At 35.0% G+C, this 21,363-nt stretch overlaps 2 protein-coding genes and 2 pseudogenes across 2 annotated transcripts; 2 read left to right on the top strand and 2 right to left on the bottom strand.

The window, feature by feature from the left end:
* Window positions 1-667: 667 nt before the first annotated feature.
* On the top strand, window positions 668-2,473 carry LOC147287152 (putative 2-oxoglutarate-dependent dioxygenase AOP1). The gene is made up of 3 exons (XM_086242516.1): window positions 668-1,068; window positions 1,163-1,484; window positions 2,231-2,473. Exons 1-3 carry the CDS (start codon window positions 683-685, stop codon window positions 2,471-2,473), a joined length of 951 nt encoding a protein of 316 aa, XP_086098642.1. The 5' UTR covers window positions 668-682.
* Window positions 2,474-11,582: 9,109 nt separating this feature from the next.
* Window positions 11,583-13,182, bottom strand: LOC147287151 (putative 2-oxoglutarate-dependent dioxygenase AOP1; annotated as a pseudogene).
* A 408-nt stretch (window positions 13,183-13,590) lies between these two features.
* LOC147287150 (akuammiline synthase 1 pseudogene) lies at window positions 13,591-14,925 on the bottom strand (annotated as a pseudogene).
* A 3,866-nt stretch (window positions 14,926-18,791) lies between these two features.
* On the top strand, window positions 18,792-20,604 carry LOC147287149 (putative 2-oxoglutarate-dependent dioxygenase AOP1). The gene is made up of 3 exons (XM_086242564.1): window positions 18,792-19,165; window positions 19,259-19,580; window positions 20,362-20,604. Exons 1-3 carry the CDS (start codon window positions 18,792-18,794, stop codon window positions 20,602-20,604), a joined length of 939 nt encoding a protein of 312 aa, XP_086098690.1.
* Window positions 20,605-21,363: the final 759 nt, after the last annotated feature.

Genomic DNA, 21,363 nt, shown 5'->3' with positions numbered 1-21,363 from the left:
TTATTATTTATATTTCACAAGGACCACTCTTAATTAAAGCAACATCTTTTGTTATTTTGTGCTGCATGCGTGTTTACTAAAATTTAATTGCCGATCAAGATTTAGTTTTTGGATGAGTATGTAAAGATTTCTTTGAATTTGTAAGTGTGTGACGTTCTTCATATATACTATAATGTAATGGGAGATATTCTAAGATTTGGTGAGATTTTTAAAGATCCTAAAATAATTTTATTAAAGTATAAATTAATGAGGAAAAAATTTGAAAGGTGATCGTGATTACTAAAAATTTGGGAGCAAAGCCCTTTTTTTCTTCTTTTTTTTTTTTGTTTTGTTTTTTATTAGTATATCAATTTGAGCCCGCAAGGTCTTTGGCACAAATGGTTTTTTTTTTGTGCCATTAAGTGGGTTTTCTTTTAATGAAGAATGAATGAGTGATGCAAGGGTTTGGTTTGCAAATAAGAGAATCCTAACAACAGGTCAATCTATCAAGCATGGCACCAACAACTAAAATTTATCATTTTAAGGTTAAATATATGGTTTTCCAAATATATTAGGATCCGGTTGTCCCATTATGACATCAGTACATCATCGACACCTCTCTATAAAGTCACAACAAGATATATCAGTGCACTAATTCCCCAAACTAACTAGCTAGTTGAAGAGAATCAGAGATTGGCAATTAATGGGGTCTCAAGATACTAGGCATAAGGTTCCAGTTATAGATTTATCCAAGGAAGACTTGAAGCCTGGTACAGAGACATGGCTCATGGCATGCAGAGAAGTTCGATATGCTCTAGAACAGTATGGCTGCTTTGAAGCTGTTTGCCATAAAGTCCCTTTGGAACTTCACCACTCAATTTTCTCTGTTATTGAAGATCTATTCAATCTTCCAATAGAAACTAAAAAGCAGAAAACCAGTGACAGGCCTTACCACACCTATTTGGGTTTGGGACCATTCATGTCGTTGCTTCCTCGCTATGAATCCTTGGCCATTGATAACCCTACAACTTTAGAAGGAGCTCGAGGTTTCACAAGTATCATGTGGCCTGAAGGAAACGACCATTTTTGGTAAAGTTAATTAATTTGATTGATAACTCACTCTAAATTTCTAATTTTACCATATATTTATGCCTATTGTGTGACTCTGTGTTCTTTGAATTAGTGAAAATGCTCTTTCCTTCTCAAAGCTGGTGGCAGAGTTGGATCAAATGGTGACAAGAATGGTGTTTGATAGTTATGGTGTGCAGAGACTTTATGAGTCTCACATAGCATCAACCACTTACCTCCTCAGATGCATTAAATACAGAAAACCCCAGGTGAATGAGACTAATGTGGGATTGCTTCCTCACCGAGATACGTCCTTCATATCCATACTTCACCAAAATCAGGTTGATGGTTTGCAGATAAAAACTAAAGATGGTCAGTGGATTGATGTGCAACTTTCACCTTCATCCTTTCTATTCTTGGCAGGCTACGCATTCATGGTGGGTCAAATTAATTTCTTTTAAGTTCTGTAAGTTAAGGCTGGCTTTAACCTAAGAGAAACACGAATAAGGCTCCCCTTTATAACTCCAGCAAGAATGCGGAAGGCTAAAATAGTCTTTCTGGGAGCGCGAATAGCATTCCCCTAACAACAAAAAAAAAAGAATTTGATGATCGACAACTTTTACTATGCAGCATATTGGTCATTGATAGTGATTTTTCTTTTTTCATTTGATAAATTAAACTCTAAATCATAGCTGAAAAACTACAAACAGGAAGGAAATAAACCAAATTTCTATAATGGCCATGCACAACAGACTAGAAAAAGTACAACTCCTATAAGCAGGCAGAAATTACAAGCAATCTGGATAAATTCACCAGAAGTTAAGGCCAAACTAAAATTTTGGCAAAAAATGGAAATCATTCTGAACAGGTTCACAAGGAAGCCATGTAGACAAAAGATTGATAATTTGATGGAGATGCATATATGCATTACCACAAGTTTTTAAGATATTTAGTCTTCGGGGCATAGAAATCAAGACAGAGGATATTTTACACAAATAGTTCTTTTATTCTCACAATAGTTCTTCAGATTTCATGTAATTCTTGCTTGAATTAATTGTTATTGAATGTTTTATAATTTTTCAAATAAAGACTATATAAAATTAAGGGTCCTCTAAGATTTATGGACTGACATTTTTCTATATGTTTTGGACATCCCACCTTTTCTTTTATTTTGACTTGGTAGGCATGGAGCAATGACAGAGTGCCCTCTTGTGAGCACCAAGTCATCATGAAAGAGAACAAAGACAGATATTCCATGGGATTATTCTCATTCAATAGTGGGATGCTGCAAGTACCTGAAGAGCTTGCTGATGACAAACACCCCTTACTCTACAAGCCATTTGATCATTTTGGTTTCATTCGTTTTCATGACACACCAGAGGCAAAGAAATCTGAGTGTCGCATCAAAGCCTACTGTGGTGTTTGAGATTAATCTCAAGGGGCCATTAATGTTATCTTACTATTGCATGATTAATCTTTATGCGTATCTAGGCTATGTTGGTTTCTGGTTTGCTTCTCTGTGCTTGTAATGTTGTTCTGTCAAGGCTGTTGATGTTAGTTTCTTCTTTGTTTTTCTGAGATTGATGTTAATTTCCATGTTGATCCTGTCCCCCATGAATTCTCTAGGTAGATATATATCATGAATCATGCACCTTGGTTTCTTGACAATGAGAACTAGTTTTTTTTTTTTTTAAAGATCTTTGAATGCAGGACCACTTTTTTATTATTTCATACAGAAAATTATTCAATAATTTTTTAAAAATGTATATTTATCTTTCTCTCGGTTGATATTTATTATTTAGTTTAATCAGACAGAAAATGAAGTTCCTCTAGCTTTTCCTTTCCATACTAATATAATATGTCTATCAAGGTATTATATGTACTAGAAATGGTGCCCGTGCAGTGCTGCGGGTTCCAAAATGTTATAAAATGTTTAGAAGATTTATAAAATGTTTATTTAAGGCCTAATAAACTCTAGTGGAAGGATAATACTTTTTTACATATACATGGAAATCTAAATATGGTTGGAAGCATTGACATGATTGTTTATTCACCGAGTTTAATTTGCAAAAGCTGCATTAAAAAAATTAAAAGTAATCAGAAGATTTGCAGTGTGGTTGGATGGGTGGTTGGAGGCAGCTTAATTGGCTTTGGGGTCTCTTCTTGAGCGTTGCTCTTCTGTTCATCTATTTTTGTATCTTGTGCGGGGGGTATTCTTTTCTTTATTGCTTTGTTGGACAGGTGGCTGTTGCTCTTGTTGGATGTCTTCTGCAAGGGGTTTTGTTTGTGCTTCGCTGCAAATTTTAGAAACATGGCTTGTTAGTGTATAAGGAGCATGAGAAATTGTAGGAATTCATAAGAATAATATTATATGGTTCATAAAAATCTCATTTCATACATCGTTTAAACTTAATTGAGGGAAAAATGTGAAATTTCTTTTCAGGTAATTACTTGAAAAAGGTTCAAAATTGATTTATGTATTATGAAAACCAAGTCTTTATGCTCCAGAAACAGAGAAAAAGAAAATATTAAAAAAAGGGTCTTTATTTATTGATTTCAGCTGCAGTTCTTTCATTCAGACAACTTCTTACAACAGAACTAATTGCTACATGCTCTGTATCATAACATGCAGTGAAAACTAAAAAGCAAAAGCAAAGGCAAAGGCAGAGTTGATGCTCCATTACTAAGGATTTTTGTTATCAATCAAATTAAAGAAATGATTTACTCTCCCCCAATCATCCATATTCTAAATATACAAAATTTTCATTTGACAAAATCAATGGACAATGCAACAGACTCTATTCTCCAGAAAACTATAAGAACAGAATTTGCTGACTGCACTGTAATAAAGTGGCCCATAGAATACCAACAGTAATGGACTGCACAAAGGTGCTTGCTAATTTGCTATTAGTGATGGTAAGCATTATATCCCAAAGCTCTTGAACCAAAAATTGTGTTGTCTTATTCATGTTATGTTAGTTGTTAATTTGCCAAATTTACATTAACAGGGAAATTAGTAGAGTATATATGATGAGCCAATGAAGCTGATGAATAATGAAGGGTCACTCTTTGGGCAGCTTGTCAAGGAATACTGGTCTCGAGCTGCCAATGCCAACATCCACTCGGAAGAGTCTTGATTATCAGGGATTAAATTCGTTAAAATGTCATTGAGTACGTTAGAATTCAATAAGCTATTGCAGCATTTAAAGCTATGAATAAAAATGTCTAAGAGCCCTTTTTTTCCCTAGAAATATAGTGTCTTAGAGCCTATTGTCACTCTTATGAATCAATGAAACAATGAAACCTTAGATTATGAACAACAAAACTATAAAAATTTGATGCCTAAATTTTAAAACAACTTTTACTGTTTGGATATTGACACATACAGATTCTGAAAACTCAAAAGGAAGCATTTAGAGCTTTACTGTTTGGGCCTTTGGCAAATGGCAATAGAGGTGGTTAACTTGAAAATCTCCACTTTAAGAAGTGTACTATTCATGGACACTTTGGCCTTAATGACAAATACAACTGGAAGGTTTTCCACTGGAAAAACTACCGTTGTTGTTGGTGAGCTCTCTCTCTCTCTCACACACACACACACACACACACAAATTGGAGGTCACATATATATAATAACATCATAATCTACTGCTAATGTAGAAGATCATGTGTTAATGGCAAGCATAACCTGCTGTTATATTGCTACAGATGACTTTCTACATAAATCTCTAGTTTAATTATATTATTAGTTCCCTCCTCTAATCATGCTCCAGAAAGTTAAAGGTTTTGGTAACAAAGATTTTGAAATTAAGACATCTTCTCTATAAACCTTGGATTTTTGTTCACAAGCAGCCTTTAATACTCAGGATATGATTATACATTTAAGGGCCCATTTGTTTTGGGAAATAATTTGTTTTGAGTCATTAAGGTACCATCTTATTCAAACTTTTGAAAATAAAATAAACAATAAAGAATAATGGTACTTATCAACCAATCTGTATTCATCATTTATGCAGTTCAATGAAAGATGGATATGACACTCACAGTGGAGAAAGAGGAGTGCAGCTATCAGGGGGTCAAAAGCAGAGGATAGCACTTGCTCGAGCAATATTGAAGAACCCGAGAATTCTTATGTTAGATGAAGCCACCAGCAGAAGAAATAGCACCACGAACCACCTAAACCCATTAAAAAAATGGGAAAAAAATCAATACAAATAGTTATATCAGTACTAAAATCAAACAAAAGCACAATGAAGAAAATAGTCATCATTGACTAAAATGATCACCATTGAAATAGTTATATCAGTACTTTGTCTGGTGATATCTATCAGTCCATTATCATAATCACCAAGCGTGCATCTTTCTATCCATATATATATATATATATGTGCCTCAAATTTGGTTTTGTTTGAAACCCATTAACATGATATATGTGCTCTATGACCTTCAAACTCAAGGTTGAATGCAATTATGTGTATGTTCACATTCCTTCAGTCTTACTGTCTGAGTGCCTTTGAATTCCTGTGAGCTTTATTATGTGGTCTCGGCCATCAAGTGTCTTATAAGGTGACACACTCAAGTAAAATAATTTAGATTCTCATTTTCTCTACTTTTAATTCTTTTTGTCTTTTTAAGTTGTGTTTCCTCAATGCAATTGCAGCAGGAGTTTATAAATATTCAACATTAATTAATTGTTGCAAAAACAGATGCATAACTTTGGAGTATGGAATCCAGGGCCATGTGAAGAAAAGGAACAAAAAAAAACGGAAAAGGCAATGGCAAAAAATAGCAAAAGGCAAGTCCCAGCCCAGCCCAATCGCATCTAGCTCTTCACTACTAGAAAATAGATTATCTACCACATCCATTTTACTACGGTCCAAAAAAGTCTGTGGTAGAAAATATATATCTACCACGATCAATATAAGCCTGTTATAAATAAAGTTATTCTATCACGGTCAATGATGGGTCCGTGGTTATAATAAGCTAATTTATCACGGACATTTAATGACCATGGTCTATAATAAAATTCACCACGAAAAATGAGCGTGGTTAACAATTTTAATAACCACAGCACCTTTTTGTAATCCAGCACGGAATACGTACGTGGTTAATATTTTTAATAACCACAGCGCCTTTTAATATTTGACCACGGGAATAACATGTGGTAAAAATATTTTTTGTTTTTTGTTCAAAATTTTCTAAATCCCGCCTGCTAGCATATGTAACCCTTAAAGTTCTTTTTTTAAATTCAGATTTTTATTTTCATTTTCTTTTTACCCAGCCCCCCCGAACCTACGATTTCTCTCCTCTCTCGCCGATCTCTTTTCCCGGCGATTTCACTGTCGTCCGGCGGCCAACGGCGACGAGACCACTTCGGTTCTCCTCCGCCTCTCTCTCTCTTCCCTCTGACCGCCGATCACGGCGACGAGACCACTCCGGTTTCCGTCGATTCAGGTATCCATTTTAATCCTCTCTTCATTCTCTACGTGATTCTGTAATTGGATTGAGCTGTTGTTGAAAGAAAACAGAAGCCCTGTTTTAAACCCACGGACACGCAGCCACTGTTTGGGACTTTTGGTGAATTTAATTTGATTATTGGATATCTTGTGGATGATGAGCATCTGCTCCAAATTGATGAACATATGTTAATGTTTTTCTTGTTTTGCTATGAACATATTTTGGAAACACTTTTGTTTCATCTCACAGATTTCAGATTGCAATTGGGATTCAGACTTGTCTTGTATTGGTTTTTAATCATTGGTAGGTGATATTGAGCATATTTAAGCTTATGGGTATTTGAATTTGAGTGATATTTGGATTAGCTTTTTGCTGTTTTTATTGAGATGGGTTTGAGTTTGAGCTCAAGGTTAGACGCACTTGTTGGATTATTGCTTTAAAGTGTTTGGTGCTTTGTTGCTAAGATGCAGCCTGATCAAATGAAAAAGCCTTCTTGTTTGTTATGTTTCCTTATCAGCTTGAGCTGAATGGTTTCAGATGTGCAACATGAAAGTGGTGATTTTTCTTCACTTTATTTTATTTTATTTGGGTCTGAAGTTGGTTTGGATTTTTAATGGTGATCAATATTGTTTTTAATGAGTAGAGTATTGGTTAGAGAAATGTGTTTTGCTGACAATGGCATGAACTGGAGTTTATATATTTTCTCAGATGGTATTTTGCTTCTTTCTAGGGGTTGAGATTTGAGAGCGTAACTTTGAGATGCTTGGCATAATATTAATAGCATAGGTTGTCCACAACTTAATCATTCCCTTTGTTGTTCATTTGCTGCAATAGCTATATGTATGCTGCTGCTTATGTTCTGTGTCTAGTCTTTTTTGGGTCCTAGTTCATCTGTACGAAGCTACTAATAATAATAATAATAATTCTATAACACTACTCTATACGAATTGGTTTATGTATTTTGTTTCAGATGGCATGAACTTGGGCTTATTGGTTAGAGAAATATGTTTTGCTGCAATTTGTGATAATATTGACGATGAAGCTCATTCAGTGAGCTAGTAAGAATGAATGAGTTATGCCAACAGTATTCAGAAGCTTGTATAATGTGCCAGGAAATGGGTGTCAAGGTTGTTAATCTACCACGTGCAGTGTCTGTGGTCAATGTTACGTTCAACCACGGATATTGTCCGTGGTAGATGACCGCGCTAATCTACCACATCCCAATACATAACGGGCGGCCCGTCCGTGGTTAATTTAAATCTACCACGGACATTGTCCGTTTTAGATGAACTGTTTTTTAGTAGTGCTTCCTCCTTCCTCCTTCTCCTCTCCCTCCCCGATCTCCCTCTCTTCCTCCTCTCCTCCCTGATTTCTTCTCCCTCTCTTGGGCAGCTGAGATCTGGCTGGATTTGTGCGATTAAATGATTGAAGAGTGAAGATAGAGAAGGAGAAGTGAGAAATTGCTGAAGAAAACAGCGAAATTTCGGAAATTTCGGCAAATTTTGGCGAAATATTGACATACATGTTAAAATTTTCATACCCCTGAAAAACAACATTTTTGGCGAAATTTCGAAATTTAACTACTTGCATGCTTACAACAACAACAGAAAAAATTGTACTATATATATTTAATAGGAAAAAAAAGTGAAGGTGATCTACTTTTTGTTATTTTATATGTACGTGTGTATGTATGTATGTCTCCTCCAGTGAAGATCTCCAATAATAATTATTATTTTTTTGCTAACCAAGGGTGTCTCTAGACTAATTCTTGGATCGGTCAAAAACATGCAATTCACGCCAAGCTTAGGCGATTCACAAGGAATTTTACTTTTCTTGATGTTTGGCTCAGGGGTAGAACTAGAGACTCGAACTCAATCGGGTGCCTGAGTGTACAGCTACACCTCCAATAATTATTCACCTCATAGATTTTCACTAAATACAAACATTATCCGGCCTGATTGTGAAGGCTTTATCCAAATACAAAATTGCTTAAATTTTAGGATTCAATTCCTGTACATAATACTCTTATATTTTCTTGGATAATAAATTATAATTAAGGGGCATACGTACAACAATTAAGCTCCAAAGAAAAACTATATATAATATTTATTCAGATGGGTGTATGATATATCTATTCCCTCTAAAATTTTAATTTTAGTCGAATATGAATATATGATATATTTATTCTGTTAACAATTAGTGGAAATCAATTAACTATTGGACCACTAATTATTTTGTGTAATGAAATTGGACTACTGATTACTTTTTGTAATGAAATTAGACCGCTAATGATTATTATTTTTAATAATAAGTGTAAATAAAATGATTACCCACTAATTATTAAGCATTATGCCGTCTGTGGGAATCGACCCACAACCACATGGTTAAGCCATGTGCTCTACCAGCTGAGCTAAGAAATCTATTCCTATTAAGGGTTAATTTTAGTTTAATACCTCAAGTTTATTTGAAATTTTAATTTCATACTTCTTGTTTAAAATCTTGCAATGTCATACTTCCATCAGTATATTACCGTTAAAAAATCTATTAAGTGCCGACGTGTCAAGAGTTAATTTTAGTTTAATACCTCAAATTTATTTAAAATTTCAATTTGTACCTGATTTTTTTAATTCGTTAAAATTAGGGCTTTAATATACCGTATTACATGATTGTCACTACATTCATTACAATATACCGTATTACATGATTGTCATAAAACAATATAAGCAATTGTACTAATGTAGATCGGAGGCTTTGAAAATATTAAATTAATTGTATTGTTAAGTACGTACAATATGTCCCATTAACAATGCTTTCATTTTCTCCAGATTTCAGTGGTAGATACGATGAATCCACAATGACATCAAATGAACACTTAATTTCTATATGGATGTCATGCGTCCTGTGAAAAAAGACCATATATATAATTTGACCAATTATGGATTTGTGGTCCTAAACGCTAGGACCACTCTTAATTAATTTATATTATTAATTATTTTATCACAAGGACCACTCTTAATTTAAGCTACATCCTTTGTTATTTTGTGCTGCATGCGTTTACTAAAATCTAAATACAGATCATGATCGATTTAGTTTTTGGATGAATATGTAAGATTACTATACTATTTGAATTTATAAGTGTGTGATGTTCTTCATATATACTATAATATAATCGGAGAAATTTTAAGATTTGGTGAGATTTTTAAAGATCCTAAAATAATTTTATTAAAATAAAAATTAATGAGGAAAAAATTTGAAAGGCCAGAAATTAAATTTTCTTAGGAGTTGATCGTGATTACTAAAAATTTGGGAGCAAAGCCCTTTTTTTCTTCTTTTTTTTGTTGATTATTATACCAATTTGAGCCCGAAAAGGTCTCTGGAACAAATCGAATTGCGCGGGGTCGGGCCAAATTTGGAACCAACAGAAAGATCAGCCCATATATTCCAGGCTGAAGCTCTCTCAAATGACAAAAAGATCATTTGAGGGCATGTGAGTTGTGACCAACATGCAGTGCAATTATCAACCATATTTTGGTATTGTTGGGCTTTTAATAAATCCGCATCTTGTATTACAAAGGGGCTTTATGGTAAACAGTTTCAAAGCAGCCATACTCTTCTAGAGCATACTGAACTTCATTGCATGCCAAGAGCCATGTCTCAGTACCAGGCTTCAAGTCTTCCTTGGATAAATCTATACCTGGAACCTTAGGCTCAGTGACCCCATTAATTATGTCAGCAATCTCTGATTCTCTTCAACTAGCTAGTTAGTTTGGCGGATTAGTCCACTAATATTGTTGTGACTTATATATTGAGGTGTCACTGATACATTTGGAAAATTATGTATTTAACCATAAAATGATAAATTTTAGTTGTTGGTGCTATGCTTAAATAAATTTGCCGGCATGGGAATCATATCATGCATATGTCCGAGTTGTGTTAGGTTTTGTGTGCGAGTGCCAATCAATCGATCTCAATCCAAATTATTTAATTACGTACGGTAATTTGATAATAACTTATCTATTTATTAATCATGATGTCGTATACCAAAATTTCTAGCTTAGGATTCTTTTATTCCAAACCAAACCCTTGCGTCACTCATACCTTCACTAAAGAAATCCACTTGATCAGTTGATCCTTATGTTAGGAAAATTAGAGTATTTATATTTGACCAGAACTTAATCCATTTATATTTTGTGTTCCAAGTGGAGATCAATGAGCTCAGTTGCCAAGTGTAAACAATTTAGGGGATCAAATTTCAAGTCAATATATGTAGGTTAATTAATTTGTGAGTACTAATGATATAACTATTTCTTTCACAACTAATTTCTAATTGAAATACTTATCTGTGAATGAAAAAAAAAAAAGGGCAGATAATCAAAGTCTTCTCTCTGATGAGTACGACCATGTCTAGATTAATGTTCTATGACTCATAGAGTTAGTGTCAACTACAAATTAAACCAGATCACTCCTCTTGTAAAGTCTACAATATTCTCAATTAGTTGCATATATGCAGGAAATAGCTTGGGAAGGCAGTTACCAGAGGAAGATATGATGCCTGGCCTAATTGAATTCAATAAAATAAAGGGAAAAAACATTTTTAGTCCTTATGGTTTCAAAACTTCACATTTAATCCTTGTGTTTTATGTTTATTGCAATATGAGGACAATTTTAACAAATTCAAAATTTCAATTTTTGTTTAAAAATAAGAAATATTATTTTTCAATTTTTGAGTAAAACTTGCAAGTTTATTAGTTTTAATTTGAAAAAAATATTTAGTTTTGGTTATAAAATGTCCTTATTTGCAAACAATATATAACACAAACACCAAATGTGGAGTTTTAAAATCACATAGACTAAATTTGTTTTTAGGGTAAAACACATGCACAGAATTTGTTTTTAACTTTTTACGAAGAGAAAAAAAAAAGGTGGGGAACAAAAGGTGACTTGGTATCAAAATGATGCGCATGACATTACAAAGAACTTCACCTTGACTTTATTCATTCAGTAGAAGAAAAGAAGAAACTAACATCAGCAGCCTAAATTGAACAATATTACAGGCACAGGGAAGCAAACGAGAATGATCAAATGGGACACTGTGATTTTTTTGCCTCTGGTGTTTGATAAAAATGAAGCAAGCCATGATCAAATGGCTTATACAGCGTTAACGGGTGTTTGTCATCAGCAAGCTCTTCAGGTACTCCACTATTGACTGAGAATAATCCCATGGAATATCTGTCTTTTTTCTTTTTCATGATGACTTGGTGCTCACAAGAGTGCACTCTGTCCTTGCTCCATGCCTACCAAGTCAAAATAAAAGAATAGGTGGGATGTCGACAACATATAGAAATATGACAGTCCATAAATCTTAGAAAACTAAATTCCTTGGAGAAAAAATTGAACCCTTAATTTAATATAATCCTAGAGTCTCTGTTTGAAAATTATAAAACATTTTATTTTTCAAATTGAAATTTATAAAACATCAAATAACAATTAATTCAAGCTAGAATTACATGACATGTGAAATTAATTACAGTCTGTATCAATATTTTGTCTACAAGGTGCAATTGGCTTCCTTGTGAATTTGTTCAAATGATTTCCAATTTTTACCTGGCGGCCTTAATTTCCATTTGTTCAGAAGGGTGCAATGCAATCACCCATTTACTGCTTGGTAAAAGTTGTCAATCAACATAAATGTTTTTTCTGTTAGGGGAGTGCAAATAGCACTTCTACAAAGACTATTCAGCCTCCCACATTCCCAAGGGGCAAGGGAGTGCGAGATTCATTTAGAGGAGCATTCTCTGCACTTTGCTTTTACTTACGACACTTACTAGAATGAATGTTGACCCACCATAAATGCGTCTCCTGCCATGACTAGATAGAATGAAGGTGAAGGTTGCACAACAATCCACTGACCATCCTTTGTTTTTATCTGCAGACCATTCACCTGATTTTGGTGAAGTATGGATGTGAAGGTCATATCTTTGTGAGCATTTAATCCCACATTAGTCTCATTCATCTGAGGTGTTCTGTATTTAATGCATCTGAGGAGGTAAGAGGTTGATGCCATGTGAGACTCATAAAACCTTAATTTGGACACCATAACTATCAAACACCATTCTTGTCACCATTTGATCCAACTCTGCCACCAGCTTTGACAAGGAATGTGCATTTTCACTAATTTAAAGAACAAAAAGTTACACAATAGACACATTATGTGTGTGTGTGTGTGTGTGTGTGTGTGTGTGTGAATATATATTAGAAATTTGGAGTGAGTTATCGATCAAATTAACTGTACCAAAAACAGTCGTGTCCTTCAGGCCACATGATACTTGTGAAACCTTGTGCTCCTTCTAAAGTTGTAGGGTTATCAATGCCCAAGGATTCGTAGAGAGGAAGGACCGGATATTCGATCTCCCAAAAAGCTGTGGAAATGCCATATCACTTGTTTTCTGCTTTTTAGTCTTTATTGGAAGATCAAACAGATCTTCAAGCACAGAAAAAATTGAGTGGTGAAGTTCCAAAGGGACATTATGGTAAACAGCTTCGAAGCAGCCATACTCTTCTAAAGTATAAGGAACTTCTTTGCATGCCTTGAGCCATGTCTCTGTACCAGGCCGGCTTCAAGTCTTCCTTGGATAAATCTATAACTGGAACCTTAGGCTCAGTACTTTGAGACCCCATATGGGTTTACATGCCTAAACCCATATCTCTTTCTACGGTCTCCGACTCTCTATCGCCCCTCCCCTCTGCATGCATGCATGCCTGTTATATTCTACACTACTCTTTCAACAGAGATAGAGTCATGCGCCATCAAGGATTAGAATTTTTGGTGTTTGAATTTTGATGATTGTAATATCAATATTATTTATTTCGAGTTTATTTTCAAACTTTTATTTTTAAAGTTGTATAAGTAAAGTATGTAAGGTTTGAGGCATTTAATCTTGCAAGTTAATTTTATTTATGTTACAAAATGAGTGTACAAGCATGAAGCATGAGAACGAAGAGAGGTCGTCAAAGGTCCAGCTTACAATTGATCTAGTGAAAAACACACACACACACACACACAAGAGGCATTTTGTTTATTTGGTACTAAATGATAGTTGGATTCATAGAAGCATAAGCAAGCAGCTCCTTATTGGTTTCAATTATGGCCATGTCTTCTTCTTTGAAGGTCAAAGACGCTTCTATGCCATCACCATCTCTACTATCAATCAATACAATTACACGGTGGACTTGTGAAGCAGGAGCACACACCCAAGATGGCTTTCCCCATCCAAAATTAGCTTCATAGAAGGAAAACCTACACCAACTTGTACAATTATAGTTGTCCATATCACCCCTTTTCATAAGTTTCTCATACTCCTTGATGCTTTCACATAGATCTTCCCCACTAACTCCATTAGCATAGTGTTCCTTGAGGTCCTCAATGCCTTCCCTGAGTTTAGCAACCAAGCTTGGAACATCCTTTTCACCTTCTTCAGTCTTTGCTGCAAAGCACCAATAAATATTTCCCAGTAAGTTTTCTGCCAAGGGCTGCCCCAATCTTTTACGCAGGTTCACTGATTCACACCACACGGATGGCCTTTCAGAACCCAAGTTTGATCTCGATGCTTCCATTGCACATTTCCAAATGAGCGCTGACACTACTTCAACGCGCGTGGGGTTTGGCACGGTGGCACTGGCAGCTTTGGACTTAAGAGCAGCAATCTTCGAGGCATCAAACAGAAATCTCCTTGTTCTGAACTTTGATTTAACAAATTCCACAGCGGTAGTTGGGGGTGAGTTGAGGACTTCTAGTGGTGGGAAAAGAGAAGCTGCAGCCCCAAATTCTGCAGCAGGAAGCACTACATGATGATCATTAGTAGTGGAGGCCAGGGCAATTGCAGCCCAGCTAGTGATGAATGCGCCGAGTGTAAACCCATCACTGATCTTATGTGAAATGCTGACCCCAATTGCCATTCCACCACATTCAAACAAGTTGGCCTGGACAAGTAGAAGATGGCCTGTCTCTGCTTGTGTGGATTTTCTATCAGTCGCAAGGAATTGTTTTAGCATCCCAAGATCTGGGTTGTCCAAAATTTTGGATATGGGACACTTGACTCGGGTTTCGATAAATTGAACCCCATGGTCATTGCAACAGATTGAAACATTATATTGAAAACTTCCTGCTAAAGGATAGAAGTGAGTGAGGGCTTCAGATAATGATGTTTTTAGAAGCTTGAATCTCTCAGAAACCAAAGAATGGGGATCACTGACCTCACTAGTGCTATTTATGGGATAGAAGAGAAGTAGTGGGACATAAAGTTCAGGGTTAAGTTGATCAAAAACAGAGAGGTTATAATTTCTAAGCTGGTGAGGAGTTGGAGAGGATGGTCTAATTGTTTCCTTCTGAATGACGTCAATTCTGATGTTAGAAGCCATCCTCTTGCTCCTGCTCCCTGCGCTTGAATTGCATGACAAAGACGACCCTCCATTTAAAGACTCGGATCTAACTCACAACTTCACAAGGATAACTCCTGCGCGATGAAAGCCATACTTCTGTTTGATTATTTAAATGTGTATACTAATTAGATTTGACAAATTTTCACAAGACTTAGTGTTGGGGTGAGTTAACTTTCACAATTAGTGTAGATTGATTTTGTAATTAATAGGTTTGTTGACAATTAGTTTATTGTTAAATCTGTCCTGTTTTTGTTGGGACAAGGAATAATTTATGGTTTTAGATTATACTTTTTTTGTGGTTCTGTCTATTCTACCATCACCATGATGATCTGGTTTGCTGCTTTGCCTCTTAAGAAGTAAGGATAATGCTATAAAAGGATTTCACATGCAGCATATTGATCAATTGTAGCATTCGCAACAGAAATGGATTTGGAGATCCTTTTTTTGGCTTAAAGCGAGGGATTAGAAATTTAGAAGATTCATGTTCATAATTCTATGGCAGTAATAATGACTTCCATAATATTTTTACGTTAAAGATATTTCAACCATATTTTCAGTCCATATGCGTACATTTCTAATAAAAGTGTGACTAAACTAATATGTAAATGTAGCTTTACTCATAATACTATTATTGACTCCGAGTAAGAGAATATGTAGATGGGGAAAATTAATATTTATGATTATGTAAATGTCAGTTAATTTCCAAATGAAAACAGTTAAGACTCTAATATCTTGAAGGAATTTAGACATTCATCTCAAAACTAATTGGCAATGAGAGGAGTAGCCTAAACCCTTATAAGTCATTATATATGCAAGGCCTCACATTTTCAATGTGAGATCTTTCTCTCAACACGCCTCCACACGTGTGACGTTACTTAAACCTAACACGTGGACAATTCATAATGAGTAACGTGAGAGCACGTGTGGCCAGTGACGGATCCATTAGCTGGCTAGCCTGGGTTGTAGCCCGAGCAAGCCCAATTCGTTTTGCATTTTTATTATGTAAAGTTGGGCCTGAATATTTCTTAGCATACCCACCAACGTACATTTATATACAGCAGCCCACCCATCCATTATTTTTTCTTTTCTTCGAAAATTTGTGTAAAAATTTGTAAGAGTGAGGCTATGCAAACCACCCTCAGCTGCTGAGTTGACCACCCTAACATATTTTATCCAACTTTTTTCCTATTTTACCCTTTATTGCAAAAACATGATGAAATCACCCAGATTCATTCGGTGGTTATCTACCAAAACATTCACTTATGTTCGGCAGATAAGTGTCCAATAAACATAAACATTTCGATAGATAACTGTCAGAATGCCTTTTTCATTTTCATTTGGTGGTTATCCACCGAATAATCCACTAATGATTAGCAGATAACTGTCGAATAACCATAAATATTTCGATAGATAACTGTCGAATGACCCGACGAACAAAATTGAAATTTTTTGTTTTAAGGGTAAAATTAAAATTTTGAAATAAGGTGGTCAACTCAGCAGTTTAGGGTAGTCGAAATAGCACCACTCAATTTGTAATTCTACTCTCTAATAGAGTCGTTAGTTCCGCTCTATTACACACATTACTCAGATTAATTAGACCAAAACAAAGCCCCTGTTCGAAATTTTTTTGACAATCGATCTGCAGTGTTGCTCACCTGCTGCTCTCTCACTTCAGTCTTCAGAGACCTGGTCTCTTCAGAGCCACCAATTAATTTAGTCATCTAATTTTCTTCACTCCACACTTATCTTCAGAGTTCAGACCAAGTAACAAATCTATGGTTTATTTGTTTTAATTTTCAATTTCATTCTCCCCATTTTTCTTTAAACTTAGGGTTTATATTTGTTTCAAAATAATATCAATGTTGTTGTTAATTTATGAATTTCTTTTGATAATCATGTCCAACTTCGAATTTGTATTGTAATTCTGAGATTAATTTTGAAGATCGAACACCATTTGGTGACTACCGATTGCCTCACCACAGCCACATGTTAGCTCTCTGACTTTTTCCTTTGGTTTTATTGTTTAAAGTTTGGGCATTTATATGTTTAAGTTTTAAATAGATTGTGTTTTGTATTTGCATTGCATATTTATTTATTGTTTTGTTGCTGTTTTAGTTTTTCTTTTATGTATGGATTTGCATTTTGAGAGGTAAGGCTTATTACGTCCTCCCTTGTATTTGATGTATCTTTTTAATTAATGAAATTTACTCGTACCGTCGAGTTTTTAGTTATAAACAAATGAGATTGGAAAGTTCAGCCCACCCAAATTTTAAATCCTGGATCTACCCCTGCGTGTGGTTGTTGGCTGGGCTTAACACGTAAATAGTTTACTCTGATATCATGAAAGAATCTAGGCATCCTTCTCAAAACTAATTGGTAATGGAATGAATAACTCAAACCCTTATAAGTCATTATGCAAGGCCTTACATTTTCAATATGAAATATTTCTCTCAACAGCTAGTACCGGCCCAATTGATTTTTGAATAAACATGTATGATTTTCTAAAACTTAGATGAAAATTCAATGATTAATAAGAAGACTTAGAGCATATAAATAGATAACATAGTTTCATGGGATGATTTAGAACATGCATGGTAACAGCCTTATTTACACTACCGGATAAGTGCATAAGCACGTACATCTCTCCATAAATAAGGCTAATTAAGAGTACGTAATACTGCATACACTAAAACAAATTCCAAAATTTTGGAATCTAAATTGGTGGCAGTACGTGTTTTATTTGTTTGTATATATGGATAAACTCTAAATCTTGTTAATTAATTTCTAATTAGTATAGATCCTTCCACATCATTTAGTAACTAAAAGTTACTAATTCTTATTAAAATATAATCAATGAAACCAAAAATTACTACAAATTAAAATCATTAATGATAATATTATAATGACCTGAGAATTTTATGCTTTATAATTTTTACGTGGTTGTCGTGCAGTCCATTTTTCCAAGTTCCCTGACTATCATTTCGTACCCCTCAAGAATCGATATCTCCATTGATCACACGAACAATAATAATTCTGTCTTTCCATCTAAAATTTTTCCTTCAAACATGTCTTCTCGTCATTAGTAAATAGTAATATTGCTGTATGCATTATATATAAACATATATATATAAATTAATTAAAAATTATTTCTAAAAAAGTGAGGTCATCATGCATGTGTGATATGTACAATCAATATATATATATATATATAAATTAATTAAAAATTATTTCTTAAAAAGTGAGGTCATCATGCATGTGTGATATGTACAATCAACATGTATTATATAGTTTTTTTTCAATGTTTCTTTGGGTACGTTTCCTAATTACTTATATTTATTACCATGATTTGGACTTAGCGAGATCAAAAAGTATTATTCTTCCCATATATGCAGATGTCTCTCCGCATCAGACAGGCAAAATAATAATTGTTTTTTAATTGTTTTGCTTTTCTTCCTGCATTATTTAGAGGGAGAAGTTCATTGACACCCCTGAATTGTTTTTAATGTATATATACCGAATTGTTTGATTAGAGAAAATTACTCTCTAAATAACAATATTAATATTTGTGTAATCTCCTTCCACATGTCTCGATAATTCGTGGTCCTGCTTTCCACATATATCTTATTGCTTGAATATCACATAATTGTACCATATATATGGCCGCTAGCTTGCATGCAGCTAGTGAAATTATTTGTTTTAAATATATATTAATGCGCATTAACTGCAAGCTATTACCCTTTTCAGTGCACACCATTGACACACCTCTCTTTAAAGTCAAAACAATATCAGTGCACTAATTCCCCAAACTAACTAGTTGAAGAGAGAATCAGATATCGCTGACATAATTAATGGGTTCTCAAGGTGAGCCTAAGGTTCCAGTTATAGACTTATCCAAGGAAGACTTGAAGCCTGGTACGGAGAAATGGCTCTTGGCATGCAAGGAAGTTCAGTATGCTCTAGAAGAGTATGGCTGCTTTGAAGCTGTATACCATAAAGTCCCTTTGGAACTTCACCACTCCATTTTTTCGGTGCTTGAAGATCTGTTTGATCTTCCATTAGAAACTAAAAAGCAGAAAACAAGTGATAGGCCTTACCACAGCTATTTCGGACAATATTCGCACCTTCCTCTCTACGAATCCTTGGCCACCGATAACCCTACAACTTTAGAAGGAGCTCGAGGTTTCACAAGTATCATGTGGCCTGAAGGAAACGACCATTTTTGGTAAAGTTAATTTGATTGATAATTCACTCTAAATTTCTAATTTTACTACATGTATAATATGCCTATTGTGTGACTCTTTCTTCTTTGAATTAGTGAAAATGCTCATTCCTTCTCAAAGCTGGTGGCAGAGTTGGATCAAATGGTGACAAGAATGGTGTTTGATAGTTATGGTGTGCAGAGGCTTTATGAGTCTCACATGGCATCAACCACTTACCACCTCAGATACTTTAAGTACAGTACACCCCAGGTGAATGAGACTAATGTGGGATTGCATCCTCACCGAGATACGACCTTCACATCCATACTTCACCAAGATCAGGTTAATGGTTTGCAGATAAAAACAAAAGATGGTCAGTGGATTGATGCGCAACCTTCACCTTCATCCTTTATATTCATGGCAGGCGACGCATTCATGGTGGGTCAAATTTCTTTTAAGTTCCGTAAGTTAAGGCTGGCTTTTACAAAAGGGGAGCACGAATAAGGCTCTCCTTTATAACTCCGGCAAGAATGCGGAAGGCTAAAATAATCTTTCTGGGAGCGCGAATAGCATTTCCCTAACAAAAACAAAAACCTGATGATCGACAACTTTTACTATGCAGCAGATTGGTCATTGATAGTGATTTTTCTTTTTTCATGTGATAAATTAAACTCTAAATCATAGCTGAAAAACTACAAACAGGAAGAAAATAAACCAAAATTCTATAACGGCCATGCACAACAAACTAGAAAAAGTACAACTCCTATCTGCAGGTAGGAATTAAAAGCAATCTGGATATATTCACCAGAAGTTAAGGCCAAACTAAAATTTTGGCTAAAAATTGAATTCATTATGAACAGGTTCACAAGGAAGCCAATTGCACCATGTAGACAAAAGATTGATAATTTGATGGAGATGCATATGTGCATTACCACAAGTTTAAGATCTTTAGCCTTCAGGCCCATATAAATCAAAGCAGAGGATATTTTACACTATGGAGAAACTAAAGTTGTTTTTCACAAATAGTTCTTTTATTCTCACACTTCTTTTTTTGGCCATTCTTTTATTCTCACAATTAATTTCAGATTTCATGTATAGCTTGAATCAATTGTTACTGAATGCTTTATATGTTTAAATTAAGAGTCCTCTAAGATTTATGGACTGACATTTTTCTATATGTTTTGGACATTCCACCTTTTCTTTTATTTTGACTTGTTAGGCATGGAGCAATGACAGAGTGCACTCTTGTGAGCACCAAGTCATCATGAAAGAAAAGAAAGGCAGATATTCCATGGGATTATTCTCGTTCAATAGTGGGATGCTGCAAGTACCTGAAGAGCTTGCTGATGACAAACACCCCTTACTCTACAAGCCATTTGATCATTTTGGTTTCCTTCGTTTTCATCAAACACCAGAGGCAAAGAAATCAGAGTGTCCCATCAAAGCCTACTGTGGTGTTTGAGATTGATCTCAAGGGACCATTAATGTTATCTTACTTTTGCATGATTAATCTTTATGTGTATCTATGTGGGTTTCTGGTTAATTTGCTTCTCTGTGCTAGCTTGTAATGTTGTTCTGTCAAGGCTGTTGCTGTTAGTTTCTTCTTTGCTTCTACTCAATGAATAAAGAAAGGTGTATTTCTTTCTACACTATGGCTGGTGTCTAAGATTGGATTGGATAAGTTAACTCACAAAATTCAAGATATACTTTAGGAAGAAATAGAGGCTAACTTCTAACTTTTGTCTACCAACTAGCTGTTAGTTTAGTGGTATGACATTATCTAGTGTTGAAAGATGTCCCATGTTCTAATGTTTCTGTTGAGGGAAGAAGATGGATTAGTATTAGTCAAAAGGAAAACTTATCCCGTCCTATCCCCGCAAAATGATCAGAGTGCCAATAACACCTCTCTACAATGCATTATTATAACACATAATCAAGGATGAATTAGTGCATCACCCGCCATTACTACAAAGGATGAAGGTGGAAATTCAACCCTAATCCATTCATGGTTTCTTGTTTCAACCTCCAGAGCATTGACTTGATTATTCTGGTAAAGTATGGTTGTGAAGCTCTTGTCAGTATGAGCCATGCACGAAACCAAGATTAGGTTCATTTTCTTTGGGCGATTTATTTTTCAAGAGTCGGAGAAGATAGGTGATGGACCCAACATAAGAATCGTAATCCTTCTCCACCCCATAACTCTCAAATATCATTCTAGTCA

Source organism: Dryas octopetala, chromosome 4, assembly GCF_963921425.1.
Source record: "Dryas octopetala chromosome 4, drDryOcto1.1, whole genome shotgun sequence".
Lineage (NCBI taxonomy): Eukaryota > Viridiplantae > Streptophyta > Magnoliopsida > Rosales > Rosaceae > Dryas > Dryas octopetala.
This window is presented reverse-complemented; position numbering and strand designations above follow the sequence as displayed.

What these genes read in the sequence shown, in the direction of transcription:
- LOC147287152 (XM_086242516.1), top strand. Translation starts at nt 683, where the DNA reads ATGGGGTCTCAAGATACTAGGCATAAGGTTCCAGTTATAGATTTATCC. An exon ending in GAAGGAAACGACCATTTTTG is followed by an intron (nt 1,069 to 1,162) that starts GTAAAGTTAATT and finishes TCTTTGAATTAG; the next exon opens with TGAAAATGCTCTTTCCTTCT. An exon ending in TGGCAGGCTACGCATTCATG is followed by an intron (nt 1,485 to 2,230) that starts GTGGGTCAAATT and finishes TTGACTTGGTAG; the next exon opens with GCATGGAGCAATGACAGAGT.
- LOC147287149 (XM_086242564.1), top strand. Translation starts at nt 18,792, where the DNA reads ATGGGTTCTCAAGGTGAGCCTAAGGTTCCAGTTATAGACTTATCCAAG. An exon ending in GAAGGAAACGACCATTTTTG is followed by an intron (nt 19,166 to 19,258) that starts GTAAAGTTAATT and finishes TCTTTGAATTAG; the next exon opens with TGAAAATGCTCATTCCTTCT. An exon ending in TGGCAGGCGACGCATTCATG is followed by an intron (nt 19,581 to 20,361) that starts GTGGGTCAAATT and finishes TTGACTTGTTAG; the next exon opens with GCATGGAGCAATGACAGAGT.